At 32.7% G+C, this 27,745-nt stretch overlaps 1 protein-coding gene across 8 annotated transcripts in view; it reads left to right on the top strand.

Annotated features, from left to right (window-relative positions):
• igl (igloo) overlaps window positions 1-27,745 on the top strand; it is a 762,142-nt gene that overhangs the window by 3,689 nt on the left and 730,708 nt on the right. For 7 of the 8 annotated variants that reach the window (XM_067771526.1, XM_067771519.1, XM_067771521.1 and 4 more), the window contains exon 2: window positions 374-1,343. In XM_067771526.1, the coding sequence (XP_067627627.1) occupies window positions 842-1,343 (502 nt within the window). In that variant the 5' untranslated portion in view covers window positions 374-841. The remainder of the gene's footprint in view (window positions 1-373; window positions 1,344-27,745) is intronic. The other variant, XM_067771523.1, reaches the window with a different exon arrangement.

Genomic DNA, 27,745 nt, shown 5'->3' with positions numbered 1-27,745 from the left:
GGGACTGGGACTGGTCCTGGGCCTGGGACTAGGTCTAGAACTAGGACTGGGACTAGGACTGGGACTGGAGAAAGAGATAGAATTAGGCGAAGATAGAGATATAGGTATAGATGGAGCGGAAAAGAAGTGACGGAAAAGACGGAGAGGTAGAAAGACCCGCAGAAAAAGAGAAAGATAGAGGGAAGAGTGGATAAAAAGATAAGGAAAAGGGTCAGAGAGGAGAAGAGAGAGTAAGAGGTAAAAGCTGCTTAAAAGTTATCCAGGTAGACCTAAGCTAGAGAAGAACAACGACTGCCGGGTCTGCTAGTATAAACATAAATATATATACACAAACATAAATATATATACATATGTATAAACAAGTTTTTTGTAGATCTTCATTAAACGCGCTAACTGCAATTCCAAAATAACCTCAGATGACTAAAAGTTTTCCTCAAACTACAAATAATAACAATAACAAACAAAAAAAAATAAATAAAGCAGGAAAAATAGCAACAAAAACGAATTCCCACCTCAAATTGTCTAAATTAATAAAGTTTGCAGTGAAGTTGCAATAACAAAAAAGAAATATTTTCTACAAATCAAAATTATAATAAAAATAGCGGAAGATCACAATTTAAATCACACACTCATAACGGAAACCTAAAAACCGCAGTTAATAACGCAGCGTAGCACAGTGAAAGAAAAAGAAAAAAACGACGCTCACAGCACAAAATACCCAACGAAGCAGCTCGCCTAACTTGCTACAGTTATAATTTTTGAAAAGCTAAACGCAACAACAATCACAACAAAACCAACAACTACACACTAACTAAAAGCAAACCCCAAAAGTCACTAAAAAATGGGCTGCAACACCAGTCAAGAGCTAAAAACAAAAGATCCTAACGCGCTTGTAGCTAATGGCGGCGAGGGTGAACTTGCCGCTATGGCTGCTGCCGCAACCACAAATGGTGAAGTTGGTGTGAATGTTGGTAGCGAACAAAATGGCAATTTGTTGGAGCAACAAAAAGGCGGTAGTAGTAGTAGCGGTGGTGGTGGCAGTGGTACACAAACTAGAATGACAACATTACCTGCCTCAGCCGCATCTACCAAATCAGCCGTTTCATCCGCCGCGCCCACTCCAGATTCGGCTAACTCAGCGGCGTCAAACAATCACACAAATCACTCGAAATCAAATTCAATTATAAGTAACGGTGATGCTAACAAGCGCACTTCACGGGATCACGATGATGGTGGTATACTCGAAAAGGCATTAGCAGCGGTGAAACAACAAGCGGCGGATAAAGCGGATTTATCTGAGTTCAATGATATGAGCGAATTGGGTGAAATGGGCGAAGATGAAGGTGAGTTTTGTGTGGCCGTGTTTATTGTTGTGTACACTTCATGTGTGTGTGAGAAACAAAAGCATACATATTTTAATTTTTATTTTCTATAAAACATTTTTTGTTTTTAATTAAAAAAAAATATATTTTTATTTTTTAATTTTTAACTTACAAAATTAAAAATTCGAATCAAACAAAAGCTCAATCATTAAAAAAATTTCATATATTCCAAGCAAAAGGTATACAAAAAATTTAAAAAAATGCTAATATTTTTAAATATTTTATATACATTTGGCTTAAAATGTATATAACGATTTTTAATGATAAATTTTTTGTATGATTCCAATTTTGAATTTTTACTTTTTATTTCTCCATTTGTGACTTTAAATTTTTCAGTTTTAAAACTTTAATGCTTTTACCCAATCTTTCCTTCTTTACTTTTTCTTTCTAATTTTCAATTTGTAACTTTGTAAGTTTTAGTTTCTATTTTTTAATTTTCAATTTTAATTAATAATGTTTAACGTTTTTATTTGGTTTTTTTTTTTCAAAATACATATAGACTTAAATTTTTCATTTAAAATTTAATTTGTAATTTAGATTTCAGCTATAAAATTTTTATTTAAAATTTTTTGCTTACTTTTAACTTTTAAGTTTTTTAATTAAATTTTTAACTTTAAATTTTGAATTTTAATTTTGATTTTTAATTTAAAACTTTTCATTTAAAATTTAAATGCTTAGATTTTAGCTTCTAATTTACAATATATAACCTTTATTTTTTACTTGCTTGCTTATGAATTAATCTAAATTTATAGTTTACACTTAAATTTTAATTATGATTTTTTTTTGTAACTTTTTTATATAAAATATTTATATTTAATTTTTGTTTATTAACTTAACAATTAATTAATTAGTGATTTATAATTTTTAATTTTTGACTTTTGATTTTTAATTTGAAGCTTTTAATTTTTGTTTCTCAATATATGATTTTAATTTTTATATCTTTATTCCGGTGTTATTATTGTGTAATTAAATTTATGTTTTTATTGTGTTTTTAGCTTTTAACGTTTAATTGAAAAATTTTTAAGTCACAATGTAAAATTTAAAAAATATAAATTCGAAACAAAATTTTAGTTCAATTTAAATTTTAAAATTTGAGTTAAAACACAACGTTTTAAAAACTCAGTTTTTATTTAAAATTTTAATTTTAAATTCTAAGGTTTTTTAAGGGTTTAAATTTAAAATGTTTAAATTTAGTTTTAAATTTTAATTTTTAATTATTTAATTTTAATTTAATATATTAACATTTAACCTTAATACAATTTTAATTTTAAATTTTAAATGATTTGCTTCTAGTGTTTAAAATTAAAATGGTTAAATTTATTTTAAGTTTTAAACTTTAGGCTTTGATTTTAGATTTTAGTTTGCAATTACATTTTTTTTTAATTTGAACTTTTAATTATTAATTCATTTATTTAATTAAAAGTTTTTTAATTTAAATTTAAAAGTTTATTTTTTTAATTTTAGCTTAAAATTCTTAGCTCCAAGTTTTTAATTGTTATATTTTACTTTTAATCTTTAATTTAATGATAAAAAATTTAAATTTTAATTTCGGCTTTGTCTTTTCAGTTTTTAACTTTTATTTTGAATATTAAAACTTCAAATTCAAAATTTAGGGTTTAAATTTTAAAACTTTTATTTTAAAATTTTTATTTACAATTTTCAACTTTAAAATTTATAGTTTTGGATATTTTATCTAATATTTTTTTAATTCCAACCTTTTTTTTTCCGATCTGTTTGGATAATATTTATGTATATTTTAAGCTACGCAGATCTATTGTGTTAGGTACAAATAAAACAATGATTATTCCACCCTTCCACCCCTTGTTTTAGTGAAAATTTTGTTTTTCGTTAATTTCCATTTTTGTAAGTAAGAAAATACTTTTTGTGCAAACAATATTTATTTGCAATATTTTAAATTTTAATTCTATATGTATCTGATTGTGTTCTTTGTTGTTTTTTGTTTTATTAAATAAATACAGTGTCACGCTCCTGAAGATGCCAAGGAAAATTGGCGAAACGTCGAGCTGAAAGGTGGAATAATCATTGTTTTATTTGCACCTAACACAATAGATCTGCGTAGCTTAAAATATACATAAACAACACTTTTTATTTTGATTTGATTTTTTAATTTTTGTTTTTTTATCTCAAACTTATAACTTCAAGTTTTTAGTTTTAAGTGTGGATTTAATTTTTTTAATATAGTTTAAATTAAGCTTTTAAATTATATTTTTTATTTCCTTAAATCTTTTCATTGTGAACTTAAATTTAAATTTTCGTTGTAATTAAAAATGTTTAAATTTCAGTTTTTGACTTTTATTTTATTATTTTTTATTTTTTATGTTGAACTTACAATTAAGGTTTTAAATTTTATATTTTGTTTGCATACATTTTTGAGCTTGGGATTTAGTACTTAAAATTTGGCTGTCCCAATTCGCCCAGAAAACTCAGCACAAAAATTTCCAAAACTTTTTCTTATTTTTGTTTCCTTTCTTCATTTGCTATTTTATTATGCTTCATTCTGGAAGATGAAAAAATATTTTTTCCGGACGAATAGCCACTTCTTTTACTTTTATGTTGTTGCTATGGTTGAGTTTTGTAATTTATATTTTCTTTTTTCTTTTTTCGGCCAACGCATTTGTGCTGTAACATCAATAACCTTATATATTGAGAACGCTGGCACAACCCTGCTTTTGCACGTAATGTCTACTTTGCCCCCGCCTCCTAATTGAATATGAAAACTGCCCGTTCTCACGCGAGAACTCCCAAAGGAAAAAAATATTGCTGCTTTTAGTCTACGCATTTTAAATTATCTCAGCCAAAGCGGACAGATGGTTTGAGTATTTCACCAAATTTGTTTACCAATTTGTAGCACAGTTACTGCTGAGACATCCACATCCATTGAAGCTTAAATGTAACCTAGTTACGAGTAGAAATACTCAACTCACTGTTTTGTGAATTTTTGTTAAAGTTTTCGTCGTCCCTTTTTAATTTTGTCATCAAAAGCATATTTGAACTTTTGCGACAGCTGTCATTTTTTGATAACAAACATGTTGATAGTTTTATATCCAATTGTGACACATTTTAAACCCTACGTATAACTTTTTGGTGAAAATAATTTTTTCAAAAAGTTTTTCACTTATTATAAAATACTTTCTTTATTATACATGCATTGTGAGACACTGGTGGAAAAATCCTGTATTCTGTGTAAGAAAATGAAGTGAAAAAAGTTTGAAATTTTTACGTCGCATTTTACGCCAAACTGTAATTCCTAGATATAAACAATTGTATATATATCAATAGGTATTTTCAAGTTGCTATTGGAAATATTTCAAATATAGGGTTCAATTTTATCAATTTAAACATGACACAAATGCCAAATATTTATTTAAAATATGAGAATGTTTACACTCACATAGCGGACGCTACGTGTGTTAGATGTTGTTGTGTTGAGAAACAACCAGGTCTCATACAGAGTATCTTTGGTTTGCACTTGCGAAGTCAGTGGTTGGTTGCAAAAATTTTGTGCAGTTGTTTTTTAGTTAATAAAATAAAAATAAAAAAATAAAAAAAATTTAATAAAATAAAAAAAATAAAATAATTGAAAAAAAAAAATAAATAAAAAAATATTTAAGTAAAATAAAATAAAACAATGCCTCGCTAAATTAATACAGATATTGATATAATAGTGAACAGCAGAAGTTTTGCTTATAAAAGCTTTGCTATAAATACAATGTTACTAAGCTCTTGATAGCGCGCCTATAAGTATTCCACACAATCAGCATTAAAAACTTATAGAATTAGTACGTACCTAAATGATGTATAAAGGAATAGCAACAAAAAACCAACACTTAGATACCAATTGCAAGCGAGCAGCGGGGCAATCATATGGCTGAGTGGATAAAGGCATCTGCCTATACACTAGTATAAAGTATGGATGTTGGAGATTTCGAGTTCAATACTCAGCTCCCGAGATGATAGCTGATGAAGAAGTGAAATTCAGAAACATGTCCCAGTAACCATCGCCGTTTTGTAATTTTTCTCTAATGTCAATACAATAAAATAGAATAAAATAAAATATAAAAAAATAAAATAAAGTATAATAAAATTAAATTAAATAAAACAAAATGAAATAACATACAATAAAATCAAATAAAAAATTAGTTAAAATAAAATAAAAAAATGACTGAAGGAAAATAAAACATAATTGAATAAAAACAATAAAATAAAATTTAAAAAAATAAAATAAAATAAATTAAATTAAAATAGAATAAAATAAAAGAAAATAAAATAGTACGAAAGAAAGTAAAATAGAATAAAATGAAATATAACAAAAAATAAAGGAAAGGAAAATTTAATAAAATAAATTAAAATAAACAATTAAACAATATAATATAAAAAAAATAACAATAAAAAAAAATCAATGAAATAAAATGAAAAAAAAAAAATAAAGGACATAGAAGGGAAGGGAAAGAAAGGAGAGAAAGGGAAAGGGCGGGAAAGAAAAGAAAAATTAAAGAAGAGGAAGGAAAGAAAGGGAAAGGAAAGGGCAGGCAAGGAAAGGAAATAAATGAAAAGGAAAGGATGGGAAAAAAGCAAAGGAATAGAAATTCAAAAAGAGGAAAGGCAAGGAAATAACAGGAAAGGAATGGAAGGAAAACATAGCAAAGGTACAGTGCCGTCTGTAGTGGCTGAATTTCAACCACTTTGGTTTGAATGAATTTCCTGTTGAAAGTGTTTTTTAATTTCGCCACTTCAAGGAACAAGAAATCCATTCATTGGGTACACAATTCCTGTCTACACCCAATTTAATTTGCACAACTCGCCTACTTTAGCTACTTGCGGCTTCATTACGGTTTCGTTCATGCTAAACTATGGATACTTTTCAATTGAATAATATTTTCCAACTTATCGTTACAGCCTTATCAATATTTTGCTCCAAATTTTTTTCTTTCACCTTTTTGCTCAATTTCGCTTGGTGGCCATTTAAATTAAGCCACAAATTATTATATTGAAGAAATTTTTCGCTGAGTCATAAATCACTGATTTATATGCACAATTTTTTTTCACAACTGAATGATTTTTAAATCCCGTTTGGCAGCCGAGTGACAGCTGAGCAACAATCTCGCTTATGTTCATAATATTGGGTTTTATGAGGGAGGGGGGAACGCAACAGATTTTGGGTGAGCTTTTGGTTGCTGACGAATTCATCTCCATTTGTTAAGTTTATTGTGGTTATTTTGGTTATATTAAATATAAACACTGACATACATACAAACATAGTTAAAAGTCGGAACTCTTGAATGTTGCTTATCACTTTTATTAGCTACTCAAGCTGAATTCCAACTTTTAATGGCTATGAGGTTAAAAGTTTGCTTAAATATTTATATTCGAAATAAAATTCTGAAAAATTGCTTTCGGTGCTGGTTGCTAGTTAATTGGTATTTCGAGTGAAATAACTTTTTTGAGTTTAACAAAAACAATTTGATATGTATGTACATATGCAGTGTGTGATAGTGAGGATTAAACAAGTAAAGTTTATTCTAGTCTACGACCCTTTTAAACTTGTTTCATATCTAAGTTGCCGTGGTCTTTAACCGATCCCGTCCATTTTTACTAGAAATATTTTCTGCTATAAGGAAATGTGTGTACACAATTTCATTACGATATGTTAATTTTTCTTCGGGTTTTGGCTCCCGAAACATGGAAAATTAGTCATAAACCCATTTTCAAAAATTTTAGTGTTTTCCAATTAAATGTTATAATTCAATTAAGAAAGTAAAATTCTATTGATACAAAGCTCTTTTTTACTAAGATATAGCTTATTATTTTCTTTTACATACAAGTGGGCGTAGTTCTTAACCGATTTCGTAAATTTTTCTTTAAAGCATTCCTTATAGGATGAATTTCATATCAAAGGCTGAAAAAAACGTACATTTTGAACCCGAACCCCTCAGAATTTGATGAAATTTTGCATGGGGTTACATCTTACCCACCCAAACACAACCTCATTTTTAGAAATTGCATTTTCGAAAAATTGTGGGCGTGGCAAGGTATCGAAATATCCGAAAATATAAGAAAAATGACGATAATAGGTACTTTTAAAGTGTGATTACTACGGAATGGCTTTACCGATTTCAAAGATCTTCATACCATTAGAAAGGTATTGAAATAAGCTTTCAAAAAAATACACTGTAATTTTTAGTACACTGAAAAAAAAATTTTTTTTAATAAAATTTAAAACTGAAAAAACACTTCAAAGATCAAGCGATTTTTAAAAATAAAATTTTATTTTAGAAAGGTATATTTAATATATATAACATATCTGACTACTAAAATGGGGTTTTTTTTTTTAATTTTTTTAAGTAAATACATCTCTTGGTTACTTTATGATATTTTGATATCACGCGTAAACTAATCAACCGATTTCAAAAATTGTTATACCGTTAGAAAGTTATTAAAATCACCTTTCAAAACATATACTGTAAAGATTCTAGATTACACTGAAAGAAAAAAATTTTTAAATTTTTTTCTAAATTTTTTTTTTCAAACTGGGAAAACACTTCAAAGACCAAGCGATTAAAAAAAAATTTTTTTTAGAAAGGTAGATTTAATATAAAAACTAGAATGGTATTTTTTTTCTTTTTTTTTAAATTTATTTAAGTAAATGCATCTCTTGGTTATTTTCTGATATTTTGATATTACGCGTAAACTAATCAACCGATTTCAAAAATTTTTATACCGTTAGAAAGGTATTAAAATCACCTTTGAAAAAATACACTGTAAAAATTTTTTATTCCAGTGGGGTGCACCCCAGCTAACATCAAAACAACGGCTCGAATACTTCACGTACAAGGAAAAGGTCGGCGGCTCAATGTACTTGAGAACATGGAGATATACAAGTTAAAAACATTTGACGGCAGGATAATAAACGAACAAACCAACACTATCTCTGACGAAATATTTGAACCCTTAAAACTAGTTTACAAAAAACAGCACAAGCCAGAAGGTACAGCAACAAACACGTAACAATGAACAAGCAAAAACGAAAAATTTACCAAACGGCAAAAATCACCGATTTCTACCTACCTCAACCTACCGCTTAGCTAACAAGCGGTATGTCTAGATACCTACAAAAATAACCCTTGGAAAAGGTAACAATTCGGACGTACCAATACCGCACACACACATACGCATATTAACGTTGCCTACCACGGACACATAGATTGACATTACCTGCCACAGCACCCATGGACTATAAAAAACAATACAACGGATAGACACAGACCAGAACGAAACTAGGCATTGATATGGAATCAACTAATAAATACAGATGTGTGCAGCTATCAAGAAAATGTTCCTCTCAACTTCGAAATATTAGCTTAAACGAAGCAGCGCTGATATCTGAGCAGTCTCCGACATTCATCGTTGCCGTATTTGCGAAAGTTGTCGCTTTAAACTTAAGGATGCTATCAAGATTGCTGATAATCAGCGTTCTACTGAAACGGAAAGTGAAGAGGCACAAGAAATCTTGACTAGCGGTGAATTGTATCAAGAATATAAGGAAGTTCCAACATGCAGCAGCTATACTAAATCACTCGAACGCAACGAACTCGTCGACAATATAAATAAGCATGTTATTCCTCATCTTGGAAGCTATCCATCGCCAATGAAGCGAAAATATTTAGAAAGTGATTCATACTGCGAAAAAAAAAAACACAGCAAATTGCGCAAAGTATTTCGGATTCACTTGGAGGTGGTTCACTGTCAACTTTATCAGAAGATCAAAGCTTACTACGAACAAATTTTGGAGAACATGAAATATCAAATCGAAAACTGCTCAAATAATTTGGATAAGCAAAAAATATTATCTCTATTACCAAACACCATGACATCTAAGGAAATTAAAGACATTTTTGGGCATGATTTATCTTGCGAATTGATAAAAATTAGCAAAGATATACAAAAAAGTAAAACAAAGTTTTCGGACGTCAAACGCTCTAGCATGGACAGGCGTAGTTTACCTGAACAAACTAGTAAGTAAGCAAATATTCCGAAAGTCAACAGTATGAGCTGCGCAAAGTTGTATATTAAATCTAAATAAATAAAAATAAAAAATTAACTTTATCAAGTGTATGTCTATTTATTGTGCGTGTCTGAAAAATTTCATAATACGATTCTTGTTCGAATCTATTAGAATACTTAGTCATAGTATCTGTATCTGTATAACTTCCAAAGTATAGCTAGGTACCATTTTTGTCACACAATAATAGCAAAATAAAAAAAAAGTTAACAAGAGATGGTTTTACTTATAAATTTTTTTAAAAGAAAAAAAACACCATTCTGGTTTTTATATTAAATCGACCTTTCTAAAAAAATTTTTTTTTTAATTCGTTTGGTCTTTGAAGTGTTTTCCCAGTTTGAAAAAAAATGTAGAAAAAATATAAAAAAAATTTTTTTTTAGTGTAATATAGAATCTTTACAGTATATGTTTTCAAAGGTGATTTTAATACCTTTCTAACGGTATAAAAATTTTTCAAATTGGTTGATTAATTTACGCGTGATATCCAAATATGAGAAAGTAACCAAGAGATGCATTTACTTAAAAAAATAAAAAAAAATTAAAAAAAACCCCATTTTAGTTTTCAGAAATGTTATATATTTTAAATAGACCTTTCTAAAATAAAATTTTATTTTTCAAAATGCTTGATCTTTGAAGTGTTTTTTCAGTTTTAAATTTTATTAAAAAATTTTTTTCAGTGTACTAAAAATTTTTACAGTGTATTTTTTTGAAAGCTTATTTCAATACCTTTCTAATGGTATGAAGATCTTTGAAATCGGTAAAGCCATTCCGTAGTAATCACACTTTAAAAGTACCTATTATCGTCATTTTTCTAATATTTTCGGATATTTCGATACCTTGCCACGCCCACAATTTTTCGAAAATGTAATTTCTAAAAATGAGGTTGTGCTTGGGTGGGTAAGATGTAACCCCATGCAAAATTTCATCAAATTCTGAGGGGGTCGGGTTCAACGCATATTGGATTTGATATGAAATTCATCATAGTAAAGGCAACCTCTCTGCCGAATTTTGTTACGATAGGTTTAACGGTTTTTGATTTATGATTAAAAAAATATTTGTAAAATTGATTTTATCACAAGTTTGCCACGCCTATTTTAAAAAATTTTTCCTAATTTTTCTCAAGAGTCTCAATATCAGTCCATATGTCAAATTTCAACATTCTAGGTGTATTATTTACTAAATTATCAGGTTTTTGTGTTTACCAAAATTATATATATATATAAAAAGTGGGCGTGGTTATCATCCAATTTCGCTCATTTTAAATACCAATCTATTCTGGGTCCAGATAAGCTAGTGTACCAAATTTGGTGAAGATATCTCAATATTTACTCAAGTTATCTTGCTAACGGACGGACAGACATGGCTCAATCAAATTTTTTTTCGATACTGATGATTTTGAAGTCTATATCTATCTCGATTACTTTATACCTGTACAACCAACCGTTATCCAAACAAAGTTAATATACTCTGTGTGCAAAGCACGCTGAATATAAACAAGAATACCTATTTCTCTTGAAATGCTGTAGAGTTTGCTGTGGAAACTGACGAAGCTGTAAAGACCAACAGTCCAATTCGATAGAATTTTTTTCCGGGAAGTTTTTACTCATTTCCATACGAATATATGGTAATGAATAAAATATTCTGGGGAAAATTATTCAAAATTTGGGCCGTATGAGAGGCAAGCAACATTTGAGCACATTCTCTGTGAATTGTCTTACGCACAGCAATATTACTGCTCGAAAAATGTCGCAAATATTGGACGTTCACATGTATGGTGTCACAATACCGACTGTCAGTCACCCAACGATCTTAGGGGCAACGTTCGACAATACCCTGACCTTCAAGGCGCATGCCACCGAAATTGTGTCTAAAGTACAAAACCGCAACAAAATCCTCAAGTCACTTGCCGGCAGCACCTGGGGTTAAGATAAAAAAACGTTGCTAACCACATACAAAGCAATTGGCCGGCCGCTCATGAGCTATGCGTCACCAGTTTGGTCGACACTTTACCACCGTGTACTTGGGTCCACGCCTTTCCCGCTTGGTCGATCATGTGCAACATTCGCCTTCTCTTTATTTCGCACAATCTAATTGGGATATAATTTTTAATAGTTCATCCGATTTTCCCTTCCTATATGTACCCATATGCCCTGGGACCCAATATTGGTGTATGCTTCTCCCTATCCCGACTCTTTGCAGGGTATAGTATACCACGTACCCTACTTCTTAAATTATTTTGGAACCATCGGTGCACACGTGTATTGCCTGAGGCACCTTTGCGCCAAACATCCACCATTATTGTGGCTCCCCCTTCGAAGCACAGATACTGAATCATGTAGTCTATTCGTCCTGTTTGTTTTTTTTTGTGGCTGTCCACTAAACAAGAATTCTATAGTATAGGAAAGGCATTACAATAGCTGTAAATACCCAATGGAAAAGAGAGAGGGCGATAAACCCCACGTTCACTCCAGCATTATTTTACATATATAAAGTGCCGTCGAGGCCTTCTTCACTATATCCTCCACGTTGAATAGAAGAAAAGCGGCGTAAATCCCCTCGAAGGTAAATTCCGGCAAGTTTTAATTTATCTTTTTTATATTAGAAAGGGTCCAAATTCGAACTTCGAAAGCCAAATTCTATGTTTTCACAACTTTTGACCTATTTTAGGTCTCCTCTGCCGAAATGTGTGAAACATTTCTGTATGCAATTTAAATGGTATCATAAAAAATATTGAACATTTAGCGTTGTAATTCAGTCAAATAAGCATAATAATGTAAATTGTAAAACAAAAATAAGAAAAGTAAAAATTAATTATTTAAATCCATGCGCTAATTACTAACTAAAAGCTAATTAGTTGATTGCATATTCCAGCTCTGTGCCAATTTACCTCGCAAGCACTCATACATACATACACATTTTACAATTAAACATATCTTCACAACTTTCCTCTTTTACACGAATATTTTCCACCTTTTTGCGTATTTACATTCAATTAACTTTTTTTACGGTACGGCTTCATTAGCCAAAAAATGCCAATTGGTTTTTGTGTTAAATTGAAGTCTTTGTTACTCAGAAATTGTGTTAATTTCAGTTTTTGTGTAAGATTTCGATGGTTTTTTCTCTTTCTCTCTGTTCGTTTTAATTCTACGCTTATTATTGGTTTAGTAAAGCTCTTAAAGTCGACTTGGTGAACATTTTGTTGTTTTTGTTCAGTAATTTTAATGCTTGCTTTTAATTAAATTTATAGAAATAATATTCCATGTGAACTCATTAGCAGATGGATTTCGAATAACCAGTTATATTAAAATTTTGACATAATTATGTTCAGTCCGTAACAGGATTTCATGATATTCTTTTAACACGCTTATAAAGGCTTCACTTGTATGTGTGTACGTATCTTACTGTAGTTTATATTTATGATAAAACAAGTAAGGGTGTCTAAGTTCGGGTGTAACCGAACACTATATACACAGCGTGAGTTTCAATTGGACAGTTCATTTCAGATAAATAACTTTTTCGAATTTTGTTACACTGAAAGAAATGGTACTAGTAAAATGCACAAATCGGTTCTGTTATTCGTGACTTAACGGAGATTCGGTGAAATTGATCGAATTATGTTAATTCGACCGAGTTCTTTGTCAAACGAACAAATTAGTTTAGTCATTTCAACAGAAGGGAAATTGTCGCTCTTAAGTTAACAAAATTCTGTAAAATTGACAAATTCCTAATGAATCTAATTGATTTTTTTGTTAACACATCTGATCTCACTGGTCATTTCAACAGCATGAGCAAATTTCAAACAGAATTTTACGCTCACTGCGCTCTCTACTTTGTACTTATGTCGATGGTGCCACTTGTTTAAAAAAAACCCAAAATAAGAAAACCACTAAATCGAAAAAACACCCAAAATGGGAAAACAACCAAAAACTAGTTTTTCAGTTATTAATACAAAACGAAAAACCCTTTTTTGAATTTACTGTGCAAAAATTTATGAGATACCGGGACACCTATTTATCGGGTACAATTTTGCAACTTCTCCTCCAAGCGAAATGCAAAATTGCGCCCTCTTGTGGCAAAAGTTTTTTTTTGAACGAACAGGATTTTTCCAGAGTTAGTAATATTTTGTTCTCGTTTTTCCGAATTTTCACTCACGCGAACGAATTTAATAAGATAATAAAAAACATCCTTTTTTAATGTTGATGTTTCCGACAACATAAAAGTTTGAGTTGTTTTGGAATCGTTTCGACTTAAAGTGTTACGAAAATTAAACTTGCCGAATTACATGTAAAGTTACTCCAGTGGTGAATTACCTTCTACCGATTTGATTCTTTACTTTTCTATAACTTACAAGTTCTCTATTTGAAATGTTATGTCAAACATTTGTACTAAAAGTTTTGTTCGAAACAATCAAGTGTGGCAACTACATGCGAGAGAAGAAATTGAGAATGAGCTGAGCTGCAACTGAAAGAATTGAGAATCAGTTTTGTGACTACTATTTTCATTTCTATTTGCAAAACGAAGTTCAAAACTATAAATTAAATAAATTATAAAATATAAAATTTGGTGAAAGTGCGTTTAATAAAACAAAATAATAAAGTGTATAATGTTTAATGTGTGCCAGCATATTTGATGCAAGCCCAATTGACGTTCGGTTAGTAAGTGCCACCGTGGTGTGATGGTAGCGTGCTCCGCCTGCCACACCGCATGCCCTGGGTTCGCACCCCGGGCAAAGCAACATCAAAATTTTAGAAATAAGGTTTTTCAATTAGACGAAAATTTTTCTAAGCTGAGTCGCCCCTCGGCAGTGCTTCGCAAGCGCTCCGAGTGTATTTCTGCTATGAAAAGCTGTCAGTGAAAACTTATCTGCCTTACTGATGTCGTTCGGAGTCGGCATAAAACATGTAGGTCCCGTCCGGCCAATTTGTAGGAAAAATCAAGAGGAGCACGACGCAAGTTGGAAGAGAAGCTCGGCCTTAGATCTCTTCGGAGGTTATCGCGCCTTACATTGTTTTTTTGTCGCAACAACTTTTTTTGTTCATTTGATTACTAAAACGGTCAATTACGAATAAACGATTTGTGCGCAGTTGATTCAACATCTTGTTGCGATGGATAAAAATTGACAGACCTTTCGGTTGAATTGACCCGTATTTCGGTTGATTTTACCAGTATTTTTCTTTCAGTGTACGAGTGATTTATATTTTGTGATACTCTAGAAATGTGTAATCCTTGATCGGTATAGGGGCGTGGCACCGCTCACTAAAAAAAATGTCTCCCAATTTTCTCTTACAATAAAACTTGGTAAGTGAAATATCATTGATACAAAACTATTTTTCGCTAAGACATAGCATATTACTATTCTAATCTACGACCCTTTTAAACATATTTTATATAAAAGTGGGCGTGGTCTTTAACCTATCCCCATTTTTACTAGAATCTTTCCTCCTATATAGAAAGTATGTATTCCCAATCTCACTACGTGCCGTTAATTTTTCTTCGAGTTATGGCTTAATTTGTTCCTTTTTCTTGTTATAATTCCACTTGGGAAAAGATATACCATAGATATAAAGCTCTTTTTTGCTAAGATATAGCTAATTTGTTCATCCGCGACACTTTTAAAAATCTGTTATATAAAAGTTGGCGTGGTCCTTAACCGATTTCGATAATTTTCCTTCGAAGCGTTCTTTATACTAAAGGCAACCTTTCTATAAAATTTTATTACGATAAGTTTAACGGTTTTTGATTTATGATTAATAATATTTGTAAAATTCATTTTCACATGTGGGCGGTGCCACGCCCATTATCAAATTTTTATCAAGAGTCAGTCCACACATCAAAATTCTACGTGTATTATTTACTAAATAATCAGGTTTTTTGTGTTAAAAAGTGGGCGTGGTCATCATCCCATTTCGCTCATTTTAAATAGCAATGGGAGATGTGTACCAAGGAACCCATATACCAAATTTCAATAAGATATCTCTATATTTACTCAAGTTATCGTGATCAGAGACAGACGGAGGGACATACGAACGAACGGACATGGCTAAATCAATTCCTTGTGTCATCCTGAGTATTTTGATATATTTGTCTCGATTCGTTTATGGCTTTACGATCAACCGTTATGTTACCAAAGTTAATATACTCTGCGTGCAAAGCATTTTTGATATTTTCCCGTTGTTTTATTTGAACAACTTTGTGAAAAACTGCCCGAATCAAGATACTTTTTCAGTTTATCGTTTTTTGTTGAATATCCCAAAAAAACGCGAATTCTGAAATCGACGGCCGCCATTCGGAAAATGCTGTATTTTATTTTTTTTTTCATAAACGCTATCTACATTCAAAATGTGTTTTTAAAACTAGTTCTGAGAGAAAACCGTTTTCGAATAAAATACTGGAATAGAGCGTAATTCGAACAAACTCCTTAATAGAGCAATTTTAAAAACTTTTTGAAAAACGAAATTTTCGAGACGTCAGCCGAGATAGAGGGTTCTTCCATTCAGCAGTAGAAATTATAAAAGGGCCTTGAATATAACACAAAATCGAAACCGGTTTTGTCTTCAAACCATATTTAATCCGAAATGACTGAAAATCATTCCAATATACAGTGATGATTCAATAGGTGTGTTTTTTCACATGTATATACATATGCACTTAAACTTTATATGGACTGCTAAGTGCACAAATTTATCTAAACTTATGATTTTCTTGCGCAGAAAATTAGTACTTCAAAATTTCACTTGTTTCTCCATTTTATTTCTACACTATTATCCACTGCTATGACCGAAAATTGTGTGAGTCCATTATGACCAACAGAGGTGCGTGTCTCCGCTATAGAGAACAACTCGTTTTGTAGCGAGGTTTTTAACCACTGCCTTCAATAATTGCCGCTAGATGGGTCTCCTCAACGTTATGATCAGCTTTTTTTGCCCGCGAATGCAGTTGTATACACATATATGAAAATCTCGGGCAATACACAATACATATATAGAGATGTAGTTCCATTAATCCTTCTTCTCCGTCATTGCACCATATGATGATAATCTGTGTTTTGGCATTCCTTTTCGAAACAGCGCTACCATATCATTAAGAAATAAACGTTCCAAAACAATATTTTTGTTTGCAATTCTGCTTGTCTTCTTAAGATTTTTTATTATATTTTTTGATGTTCAAGAACAAACAAAAATGCATCTGCCGGAAAATGTGTACCTTCATCGTTCTTATTCGGTTGCTCCGATCTTGATCCCACCGCAAACATATGTACACAATACTCTTACCCAGCTTGTCACTGGTGTGAGGGCTTAGCCCTAATTAGAAGCTGAGCCACTTGACGGGTGCATTTGCGGTATTTGAATAGAGCTTTCTCCTGACTGGGCCACTATGCGAAGTGACAGTGGCCTACCGTAGGAAATGGGACTGCTGCCATGAAGTGATTGATCAAAAAGGGAAAGTACCAAATAAAAGTAGAGTAATGGTTTACACATAGATTATGGTAGGATCAAGCTCTGCGACTCCCGTTGTCAGCAGGTAGATCAACGAGCGACGAAGTAGTTCCTCACTTCCTGCCTTCTCTTAATCTCGCCCAATCTTATTGGAACGTCTACAGAGTAAGCTTCGAGAGTTAAGCTCCTTTTACCTAGCTCATCCGCTTTTTCATTCCGATCTCATCACATATGCTCTGGGACCCAATATAGATGTATTCTTCTCTCCATCACGGTTTTTTCCAGGAGTTCATTACACTTTAAAATGTTGTGCTTTACCAGATTAATACCTTAATTGCTACTTGGCCTTAAATTTAAAATATGACGCAGCTGCAGTTTCAGCTATTTTCCTTCTACTGCTTAGATTATGGGTACTACTTCCGCCTGAAAAACACAACCGTGATTTGGCAGCTTTGAGGATCTGTTAGTTTCCGGATCAGAAAAGTATAAGCAGAACCTACACCTCCATTACTTTGGAACAATTGTTATACTCGTCTGTCATTTGAGCACCCTTGCGCCAACCATTCTCTTCTATATTTGATGACGCTATACAACTATAGCAGTATGGTGTGTGTTCAAGCAGCCCCGAGGCCTTAAATTCCGTTGCAGTTGTAAACGGTATGTTCTTTGCTATCAGGTCTACAGGTGGCATGTGCAGAATGGCACACAGTGCAAGCGTCGGTGTTGTTCGCAGGACTCCCCTTATGCTAAGAAATGATAGCCTACATATTTGTTTTGAATTTTTGAAATAAGTTTTTTTTTGGAGTGGCTGTCCACCAAACATGAACTCTATAGGTCTTAACTCTCTTACTCTTTTATACCAAAAAATATAACGTATACACACCGGTGCCCGTCCTTTGAGGTGTTACGGATATGTTTGCGTGTAATTGGTTGGTTTGTAATAAAAAGTGTTTATTCTTGTGGCGAATATTAGCAGTTTTATACATCACTATGCTGCTACTAAATAAATGCTCAACAACAATAAAGCAAGCAGCCAAACTTATATACAGGAACACATCAAATCAAGCAGCCACACATACACATAACCAGAAGCTTGAAGCAAAGAGATTTTATATACACAGCACGTAGTCATGAGCTAAGAGCAGAAGTTGTTACTCACACATACAAACGCATATAGCTAAATAACCAAGTATGAGATATAACTGTTCCAGAAGGCATATTCGTGAAAAGTCTAGACCTTGGGAGAAATATGCGAGCGAGGCAACAGAGAGTATAAAAGCAGCGAAATCTGAGGAATAATAATCAGTTTGATTTCAACACGCTATAAGTGAAGTATAATTGTAATTGTGAAGTACTGCTAGTCTAAATAAAGACCATTTTACAACGAACGTTAGCAGAAAGTGTATAATTATCAGAAATTGCCCAAAATTCGTTACATTATTTTTCATCAAATCCATGTTTCCGTTCTCACATTTTTCAACTCATTTAGTTTCAAATCACAACCACTGCCAAAAAGAAGTTTCACTGCAAAAATCGTCTCACATAAGAATAAAGCATTTGCCGGTATACTCGTATATTTTGTAAATTCAAATTTATGTTTAGTGGCCAACATAAAACATTTTGCTTTCCCAATTAAAACCCTGAAATTAGTTTGTGTATGTTTACATACCTTTCATTTGGAATTAAGTATACATATTGAGATAACACAGGAATGATATTTATGGTGTTGAGAAAAATATCTAAAAGGTTTCAGTTATCCATACAATACGAGTATGCATATTTATATACATACACATACATATGCGGATTAGACCGTTTCTTAAATATTATTTCGGTTACGTTTAGATTGCTGAAAATTTCAATTAGTGTAAACAACAAAAGGAGGTTAAAATGTAAGCTCTTTATACTAATATTGAATACACATTTTGGAGCGATTGATTTAAAACGTTCAAATAGAATATTGTTATAATTTTTTTTTACTGGTACAAAAGGTCAGATTTTGATTCTAAGCTGAATCTTTACGACCTATAAATTGAAAGGGAAAAATTTAAATTTTACTTTACACTCGTAGGCGTTTCGACGCCTCACGTCCTCTTCAGGGATAATAACTATTGTTAGCCAAAAGTCTATGTGACATTATTATTTTCAGACTAATTTATTCACTTAAAATAAATAAATGCAAGGCGCGGTAACCTCCGAAGAGATTTTAAGCCGAGCTTATGTTTGCCAAGTCATTTTCAAGGGACGACCCCGTTTAGAAAACTGTTTTTTTTTTATTGAAGAAACTTTATACCTAAATTTTGATGTAACTTTAGCCGAGAGCTGAAGCCAGGAGTGGTAGGCGGGGCACCCTACCACCACCGCACGACGGCCACCAATTTCCTTGAATTCAAGACACTACTAGTGAATTGCCATCTAATAATATCTTTCGCTTTCGTAACTTCGAATTTTCCTTCTTAAGGTAGCCTAGTACCAAAAGAGTTACAACTATAGAAGTAGAGAGAAATGTTGTAATCATCACCGAAGCAACTCAATATCACAATTTTTCAATACCTTTATAACTTTATTTAATATTACTCGAACTCGTTTTTGTAATTTAAAAGAAAAACTACATTTGCCTCCTTTCAAGCGTGAAAATTATCCCACACGGAGCACAACTCAGTTTCGACATGAAGCGTTATTCTCGAGTTACTTTGTCTACTCGGTGCCTCGGTAATGAATTCTCAATTCTCAGGTTTTTTTGGAGTGGAGCATTTATCTGTTTTCTTTTTATCTTGGTTTCTCTATCAGACTGCCATAAAATACGGTTCCAAATGTTGTGTGGATCTTGAAGCAAAAAGAAAAATTTTAAGTCTTTTATTTGACCAAAATAGTCACTTTTTGGTAATTTTAGGAGTTTTTTTTTAACAAAAATTGTTGTTTTTACGACATTTTTTCCCCATTAACTCCATTAAAAGAGTGGGATATTCCTCTAATCCGCGCTAACCTTTGGCATACCAACCACAGTGCGAAAGCAATAATTTTGCAATTTTTCTGATTTTGAGGATTTTAAACCTGAACATTATATTTTATGATAAATTTTTTTCCACGGGCGGTATAGCGAAAAGGTTGGGCTATCCTAGGGTCACCTTAGGCAAATGAGTCACAGTGAGAAAACATAGTCTTGAATTTTTTTTGTGTTTAGGAGTTTTTCGACTTGACATTTTTTTACGGTAGGTTAACAAAAAGAAAGAAAGGTGGATATCCTAGGCTATTCTATTGCAAACGAACCATATAGTCTTTATTAAACAATTCTTGTTTCGCTGTGCCTGCTTCGCACATTCTATCGTCACTTCAGCGGAAAACGAATTGCGAATGGTGGAGAGAATAAGAAATGACTGTAGAAAATTAAATGTATGAGAAACCTTCCTGATATGACTTTTTAGTTTGGTGGTTGAGCAAAGCTTTGGTAAAACTATGGATTCATTATGTCTATGTGAGACCCTCATGGGCCGGCCAGTGCAACCTAACATAACCTAACGGCAACATACGATGTCATAATATGCCTATTTTCTGAGGTAAAACTATAAAAAGTCTTCATATTTCGCACATTAGTTGAGGTACTTATTACAAAATATTTCAATTATATAAATCATGGAAAAGTTTGAAGGAAAAAAAAATATTTTTACAAATGGTCTAATGTGCCTGCGGCAAAGCTGTTAAATATTTGTTGAAAATTTACAAAATTTAAATACATATGTACATAATTCTAGGTGTTGACAATAGGTACATATGTTTGTATGTCTGTAAATACTAGGGCTCTTGAAAATATTCGAATAATTCGATTAATCGAGTATTCGATTTTTACTATTCGAATATTTGATTTTTTTGGATTGTTCGAATAATCGCGTCTCAACGATTATTCGGTTTTCAAAATCTAACTTCGATTTGCTATTAAGTCTTCATACAAAAAATTATTTAAAGGCCATGCATGTAACTCATATTTCTTCTTTGTTGAATCTTTATTAATTTTATCGATTAGTAGATATTGAGCTCTTAGAATGGTATTCCTCAAAATAGGTGTCCCCAAGTAAAATTTTCCGAAGTTTCCGATTCTAGTGAGAAAAACTTAAGTAAGTGTACAAAACTTTCGGGAAAAATCAATCTTTTGGTGGAAATTTTAAAACATGGTCAAAAATATAAATTTTTTACAATTCACATAACAGTGACAGTGCTTTGTCAGAGACAAAATAATTGCAACGTCATATATCTTTTGATCAAAGAAGCCTTAAATGATGCAAGTAGAACGAAATTTGTAATGTAGCTATTTTGCACTTTTTATTTTTTCTAGAACAAACCAAAAGAATTTTTCGAAAAATGCCAAAAAAGCGGACCCCGAAGTCATCCCCAAATTAAACTCGAATGATCTCGAAATAGCCTGAAAGTACCCTGAAATAGTTCTCAATATCATCTACGAAAGCATTCCGATATTACCCCAAAGTGAACCTTAAATGATCTCAGGGAGAATCTTGAAATATGTCCCAAGATCATCAGGAAATGACCTCGAAATGAAAACGGAGAGACACTAAATAGTCCCTTAATGAACCCGAAACAGCCCCAAAATAATCCTAAAATTGCCTTAAAAAGCCCACAAAATCATCCCGAAATTACCTTAAAGTGATACTTAAATGACCAAGGAAGAATCCCGAAAGAATCACCAAATGATCCCAAAATAACTACATAATTATCCCAAAACAACCCAGAAATAATCCCTAAAACCTTCCGGGAGTGAACAAAATGATCCCGAAATGACCACGGAGGACCACCCTTCTACCCTAAAACTCCTCCCCGAAAAGCATATCGTTCGCAGTTACTATTTCGCTTTTTTCTGCGTTCTAAAACAGGATGTAGATCATGACACCGCCAGGGTACTTCTATCAACATTTATGCAATGGCTCTACTCTACACTCTATTCATATTCAGAGCCGGAGCAGCATCAAAGCTCTTTTTCCGTGCTAATGATACTCTGGAGTAGAAAACACAAATATTGGTTTAAAAAGAAAAAATATTGAGTTTTTATGCTTAAAGTTTGCCTATGTATATTTTAACAATCGAATAATCGTTCAGCAACGAATATTCGAATAATCGACAGCGAACAATTATTCGAATAATCAGCGATGCACGATTACTCGATTTTAACAAATAGAATTCTGGGAGTCGAATATTAGAGCATTAGAATAATTCGAATATTCGATTAATCGAATATCACAAGCTCTAGTAAATATACACATATGTAGCTAACAGCGTGTGTCATCAATTATTATTTTGATAGCTGCTGGTTAAATGCAAATGTTGATGTGTAAATATTTAATGTGCGTTAGTGTTTTTTGTAAGGATGTATCCTATATTTATATGAGTGTATGTGTGCTTTTTCTTGGGTTTACTCAGTTTTTATCATCATTTTAATATCACAATTTAATGTATATATTTACACTTGTATACACATACAAATTTCCTAAATACTCAATTACTACATGGCTAAAGTTACACTAACTACGATTAGAGAGCGGAACTTTAAAAGCAACAACAAGTTAATTAACATTTTGACAATTTGTGCAAACCAAACCGTAAAATCAAAATAATTTTAAGATTACACTCACAGTTTTCGTCAATATATCGCACACTAACTACAAAAGAGTCACAACTTGAAAAAATGTAAATGTTCAGGAGAGAAGATAAACGGTTTATGTGAAAACGTCTGTAATTTTATACTGAAATCCAGTTTTACAAAGAAGGATACCTTCATTATAAAATTAATTGAAGAAATTTTGTTGTAATTATTTGTTTACGGACAAAATATATAGCAATTTTGAATTATGACTATTTCTAAGAAAACTTACTACTCGTACATTCCCAATTATTTCATCAAAAAAGGCATATTTCACAATAATACAAGCAACTTTACTCACTATTTACGTATAAAAAGACACAATTTTAATTAATACACAACAAAATTAACAGTTTTTTGTAACAAGATAGTCAGAATTTAAAATAATACACTTTATGCGTAGAAAAATGTTCACTTTTTCCTAAGCACATTGACACAACTAAAAATAGTACTCTTTTTATTTGATAGAGCGCAAGAGATGCAATCAACACCAAAACTGGCATAACGGTAATTTTCCAATTAAAGAAGAAAATAATGACAACGAAATTTAAGGGGCAGTTGGAGATGTGTACTGTGAATTAGTTTATGGGAAAAAATCCGATTTTGAAAAATTTTAAGTTGTGACTCTTTTGTAGTTAGTGTGCGATATGTATATAGACGAAGTTATGCGTGGAAGATATACAGCAGCGAACAGGAAAATAGCAGTGGGCATTTTTAGCAAATTTCGTCAACAAAGATCTTTTATTTCTATTTTCAATAATTTATGAAAAACATTTGCACTTTTATAACCCAATACAATTTAGCCTGTACAAATTAAAGGTCTATTAAAATTCGCATTGATTTTTGAATTTTTTTACCGAAGGTGTTTTTTTTTAGTTTGAAGGAGTCCTTCCACACCCGTCTGGATTATTTGTGTATAACACTCTTGAGCACTGTTGTTGTTGTTTCTATTTTAACGATAAATACACTCCCCAAAGGTTTTTGGGAATATTAACGATGCCGATGGTCCTTTGCCGGATGTAGATTCGGTACGTTCCGGTAACAAGCCCCATTAAGGTGCTAAACCTTCTAGGCCATCATCCATGAGGAACTTGGGGTCGTCAGATCCTCGCCTACCAACTATGTGTATGATACATTTATATGTGTAACAGGATTGCTCTCGCGTATGTGAGGTTGACAATTACGTTGCGGAAGCTCTGAAGCTATAAAGCTTTGTATTGCGCTTAACTACCCGTTGAATCCCTCTTGAGCACTTGTCTGATATATCGATACCTCCCTTTTACCTTGCATTCATTGAGGCTCGCTGTCACCCTCGTTCTTGCAAACATATGTGTGTTAAGCTTTTCGTTATCTTTTGCTTATCTCGGCATTGATGCTGTAGCAGAATTCGTTTATTAGTGGCGGGAGTAAGAGCTATATTTCGATGTATGATACTTTATAACATTCGCCACATTGCCGTACACCTCGGTCTGTTGCTCCCGATTTTTCCCAAATGGTAGCAGCCTTTTCCGATAAACTTATTTTATTTAATAACCTTGAGTTGGAGCTTTACACCCTGTAATTATAAGGAGAAATTTTAATTTTATTTTTCCCTCCTACGCGTTTTGATGGTTTCGCATCTTCTTCAGGGAGTATAGTTTTAATTTAAAAAGAAAGTAAGTAGTATTTAAAGTTTTCCAATAATTGTAATGCGATAGACAACTCGTTCGTCCGATTCAAAACTTTATATGGCCCTACCCAGTTGCACTGCCATTTTGAGGCAAGCCTCTCTCAATCTAGGTTGTATAACAGCAGTAAAACTGCTTCCAGAAAAATTTCCGAATATATTGTTTTGCAGTTCGTTCCAGGCTCTATCTTTTTACTTATGATTCTGGTGTGATATCTCACAAGCTTCTCGGGGAGTACTCTCATTAAGTCAGCAAGCCTTGCAGACTTACCAATGAATGCTCTGGAGTCTTTAATGATATGGGAGCCAAAAATAAGGTTTTGTACGGATGGGTTCCCTTCTGAACAATTAGATACTCTAGCCAAGCAGGTTGCTTTAGCATTGGGTTCAAGCTATTCTCAAGCAGAAAGCAAGGACAAATAAAGAGGAAAGAACGATGCGAGAAGAAAGTGAGTGATGGAGAAAGAGTAGAAATATGACGAGGGATAGAACGAAGGTGAGATGAAGACTGAAAAGGACAAGGAGTGGAAGAGAGAATTAGAGGGAAACGCCCAGAAAGAGGAGGGAAGCGGGGTATAGATTGGGAGAAATGTGTATTCAGAGAAAAGGGTAAATGTAGGGTATATTTAGATTAAGCAATGGAACATTCTTGAAATTAATTTAAAAATATTCGAGTAGGCCAAAGTGCCTGGAAGTCAGAAAACTCCGAAACAAAATCTTACAATTTCTTTAGTTGTTTAACTTCTGACTGGGTATACCAATCTCTTCACGAATCGTAGCTTGGTATACATTGCTAAAATTTAGGCGCAGTTTTTCAGTGTGAGTTCAAACTACAATTGAAGTCTAGCTCGATTTTTCTTTGTTCCTCTGCATGTTTACCTAAAATTTGATAGCTGATTTTGACTTAAATGGCCTTAATGGCAAGGTTTAGCCGTGTTCAACTTTGAATGTATTTTAAATTCGCACAGAAAAACTCAGTCTTTAAATCATTCGACACACCGACTATATTTTTATGACCAATAAATGTGACATATACCACCATACTAGTTTTTTGAGAGGTAATAAAAAGTGCACGTGCCAAAACGTATGAATGTACATACATACATATGACATACAAACCAACGAACAAACAAATGCGGCTTATCGTTTTCCCAACACATTTTGATCAGTGGCACAGATTAATAAATTGCCATAGTTTTCCAGGAAGCAAAAGTAAAGGAAATAAGCAAGAACGACATGACATACATACATGAGCATTTTGTGCCTTTAAGGAAATCTCTTTTGCCCTTAAAATTTAAAATTCATCTCACATACAACAAATGCATAGCACAAACAACTGAAGACTATGTTTTGTATTCTATTCGAAAAAAAAAATCTCCTGAGCCATCTACTAAATATGCAAGAAAAGATACAATAAAAAGGACTCTTTTGTTGGCTGTTGCAAATTAAATGAGATGAAAGCCAATCAATAACAAATGACATTTGCTGTTAATTTTATTTATAGCTTTCATTACGTCATTGAATACGAATTTCATTTCCATTGGTTTTGAAAATTACTGACAGTTTATATAAAAGCTACCCTGCAGAAATTGAAGCTAACTACGAGTTAACTATAAGTTGCCTTCAAATAAGCCAAATAAACACAATAGTGTGCATTACTTTCTTGCTTAATTGGCGCTTTTGTTGTTGTAGCGATAAGCACACTCCTCGAAGGCCTTGGGGTGATTGTGGTGCTGTGCCGGATGCAGATCCTGTACGTTCCTCTAACAAGCACCATTAAGTTACTAAGCCCGACCATATCGGGAACGCTTTAGTATAACCACATGAAACCTTCAAGGCCATACCGCCCTCCCATCCCCTAGATCCATGAGGAACTTGGGTCGACAGAGCATCAGCTGTTAAAGAAACAGGATTCACCACGGGTAGATAAGGTTGACAATTGGGTTGAAAAGCAACATATTACGCTACACAACACCTTGAATCAATTTGGTATTTTAATCGCCTCTTACGATAGGCATACCTGCCGCGGGTATATTCTAAGCCCCACCACCCGCTGGGGGTGTTAATTGGTTTAACCGTTTAAACGGTTATGGCCGTTCAACAAGGCGCGCCAGTCGCTTCTTTGTTTGGTTAACTGCCGTCAATTAGTCACAACAACAGAGTTTAAATAATTTGACAGCTAGTCTCTCCAGCGCAATGGAACCGCCCTCTTCTTCTTGGAAGAATTATTCTCTCAAACACTCCCAAAGCCGCTTCATCTAATGTTATGGTCCATGCTTGTGCACCGTACAGTAGGGCGGGTACGATAAATGACTTGTAGAGCATGATTTTCCTTCGCCGAGAGAGGAACTTACTTTTCAATTGCCTACCTAGTCCGCAGTAGCATTTATTGGCAAGCTGATGTTGTTGTTTGTGTTAATACTGGTTTCCAAATAAATGAGGTCTTGTACTATTACGAAATTATGGCTGCCAACAATGGCGCGGTTGTCAAGGCGCTCTTTTCTCGGTGACGGTAGGTATTTCGTTAATATTTATGATACTTTTTTTTCCGGGATGAGGACCAGAGATCGGCGTATTCCATAACAATGTATTTAGGATGCGATTTTCTTGAAATGTTTTGTCTGGGCTTTTATTTTGAATACTTTTTTTGGAACATAGACCAAGCACCGAACTATTCGAAAATATTTTATTTCGAAACGTACTGGAGAGAGTTTGAGGGAGCGAAAGAACGACATTTGAAATAGCAGAAAGGGGTCAGAAAGATGAAGGAGTAAAGGGAGATAAATCGGAGAGAAAAGGCAAGAAGGAGGCGGATAGATAAATGGAAAAACAGAATCAAAAGTAGTGGGCGGAGAGATGGAGAGGGAGGGAAAGCAGAAGTGGTTAGGCAGGCGGAAGGAAAGAGAGAAGGAAGAGTGATGGCGATACGCGGAGAGGGAAAGAGAGAGAGAGAGAGAGATAGATAGTGTCGGGAGGGGGGCAAGAGATGGGAAAGAAGAGAAACAGAGTAAGATATAAGGATGAGGTTAGAGAAAGAGACAAAGAAGAGATAAATGTAGTGAGAGCGGAAAATTTTAGAAAGTAGTGGAGAATAGGACTGAGCGGTGAGAGATTTTTTTAATTGTTACTAAAAATAGACTTCTCCAATAAATTACGGGTAATATCAGGCAAAAAATATGAACAAGATAGAGAAAAAAACTAAAACTATAACTATTATTTGATAAGTGGAAAATAGAAATTAAAAAAATAATAATTTTTTTCTGAACGAAAAACTGAATACCAAACGCAGCTGTTATTTTTTGTTTTTTTGCGAGAAAAATATATATTTAAATATAACTGTTAGTTTCTGAGCGAAATATAATAATAAAAAAAATATTTTCTAATCGAAGAATAAAAATCTTACAACAGTTATTTTCTGAGAGAAAAATAAATTTAAAAAACGAATTATATTATATACAATAATAAAAAGAATAAACAAAAAAAAAAACAAGTAAGGAAGGCTAAGTTCGGGTGTAACCGAACATTACATACTCA

The sequence above is a fragment of the Eurosta solidaginis genome, chromosome 3 (assembly GCF_040869045.1).
Source record: "Eurosta solidaginis isolate ZX-2024a chromosome 3, ASM4086904v1, whole genome shotgun sequence".
NCBI lineage: Eukaryota > Metazoa > Arthropoda > Insecta > Diptera > Tephritidae > Eurosta > Eurosta solidaginis.
Note: the sequence above shows the minus strand (reverse complement) of the source record. Positions and strands in the feature narration are given on the sequence as shown.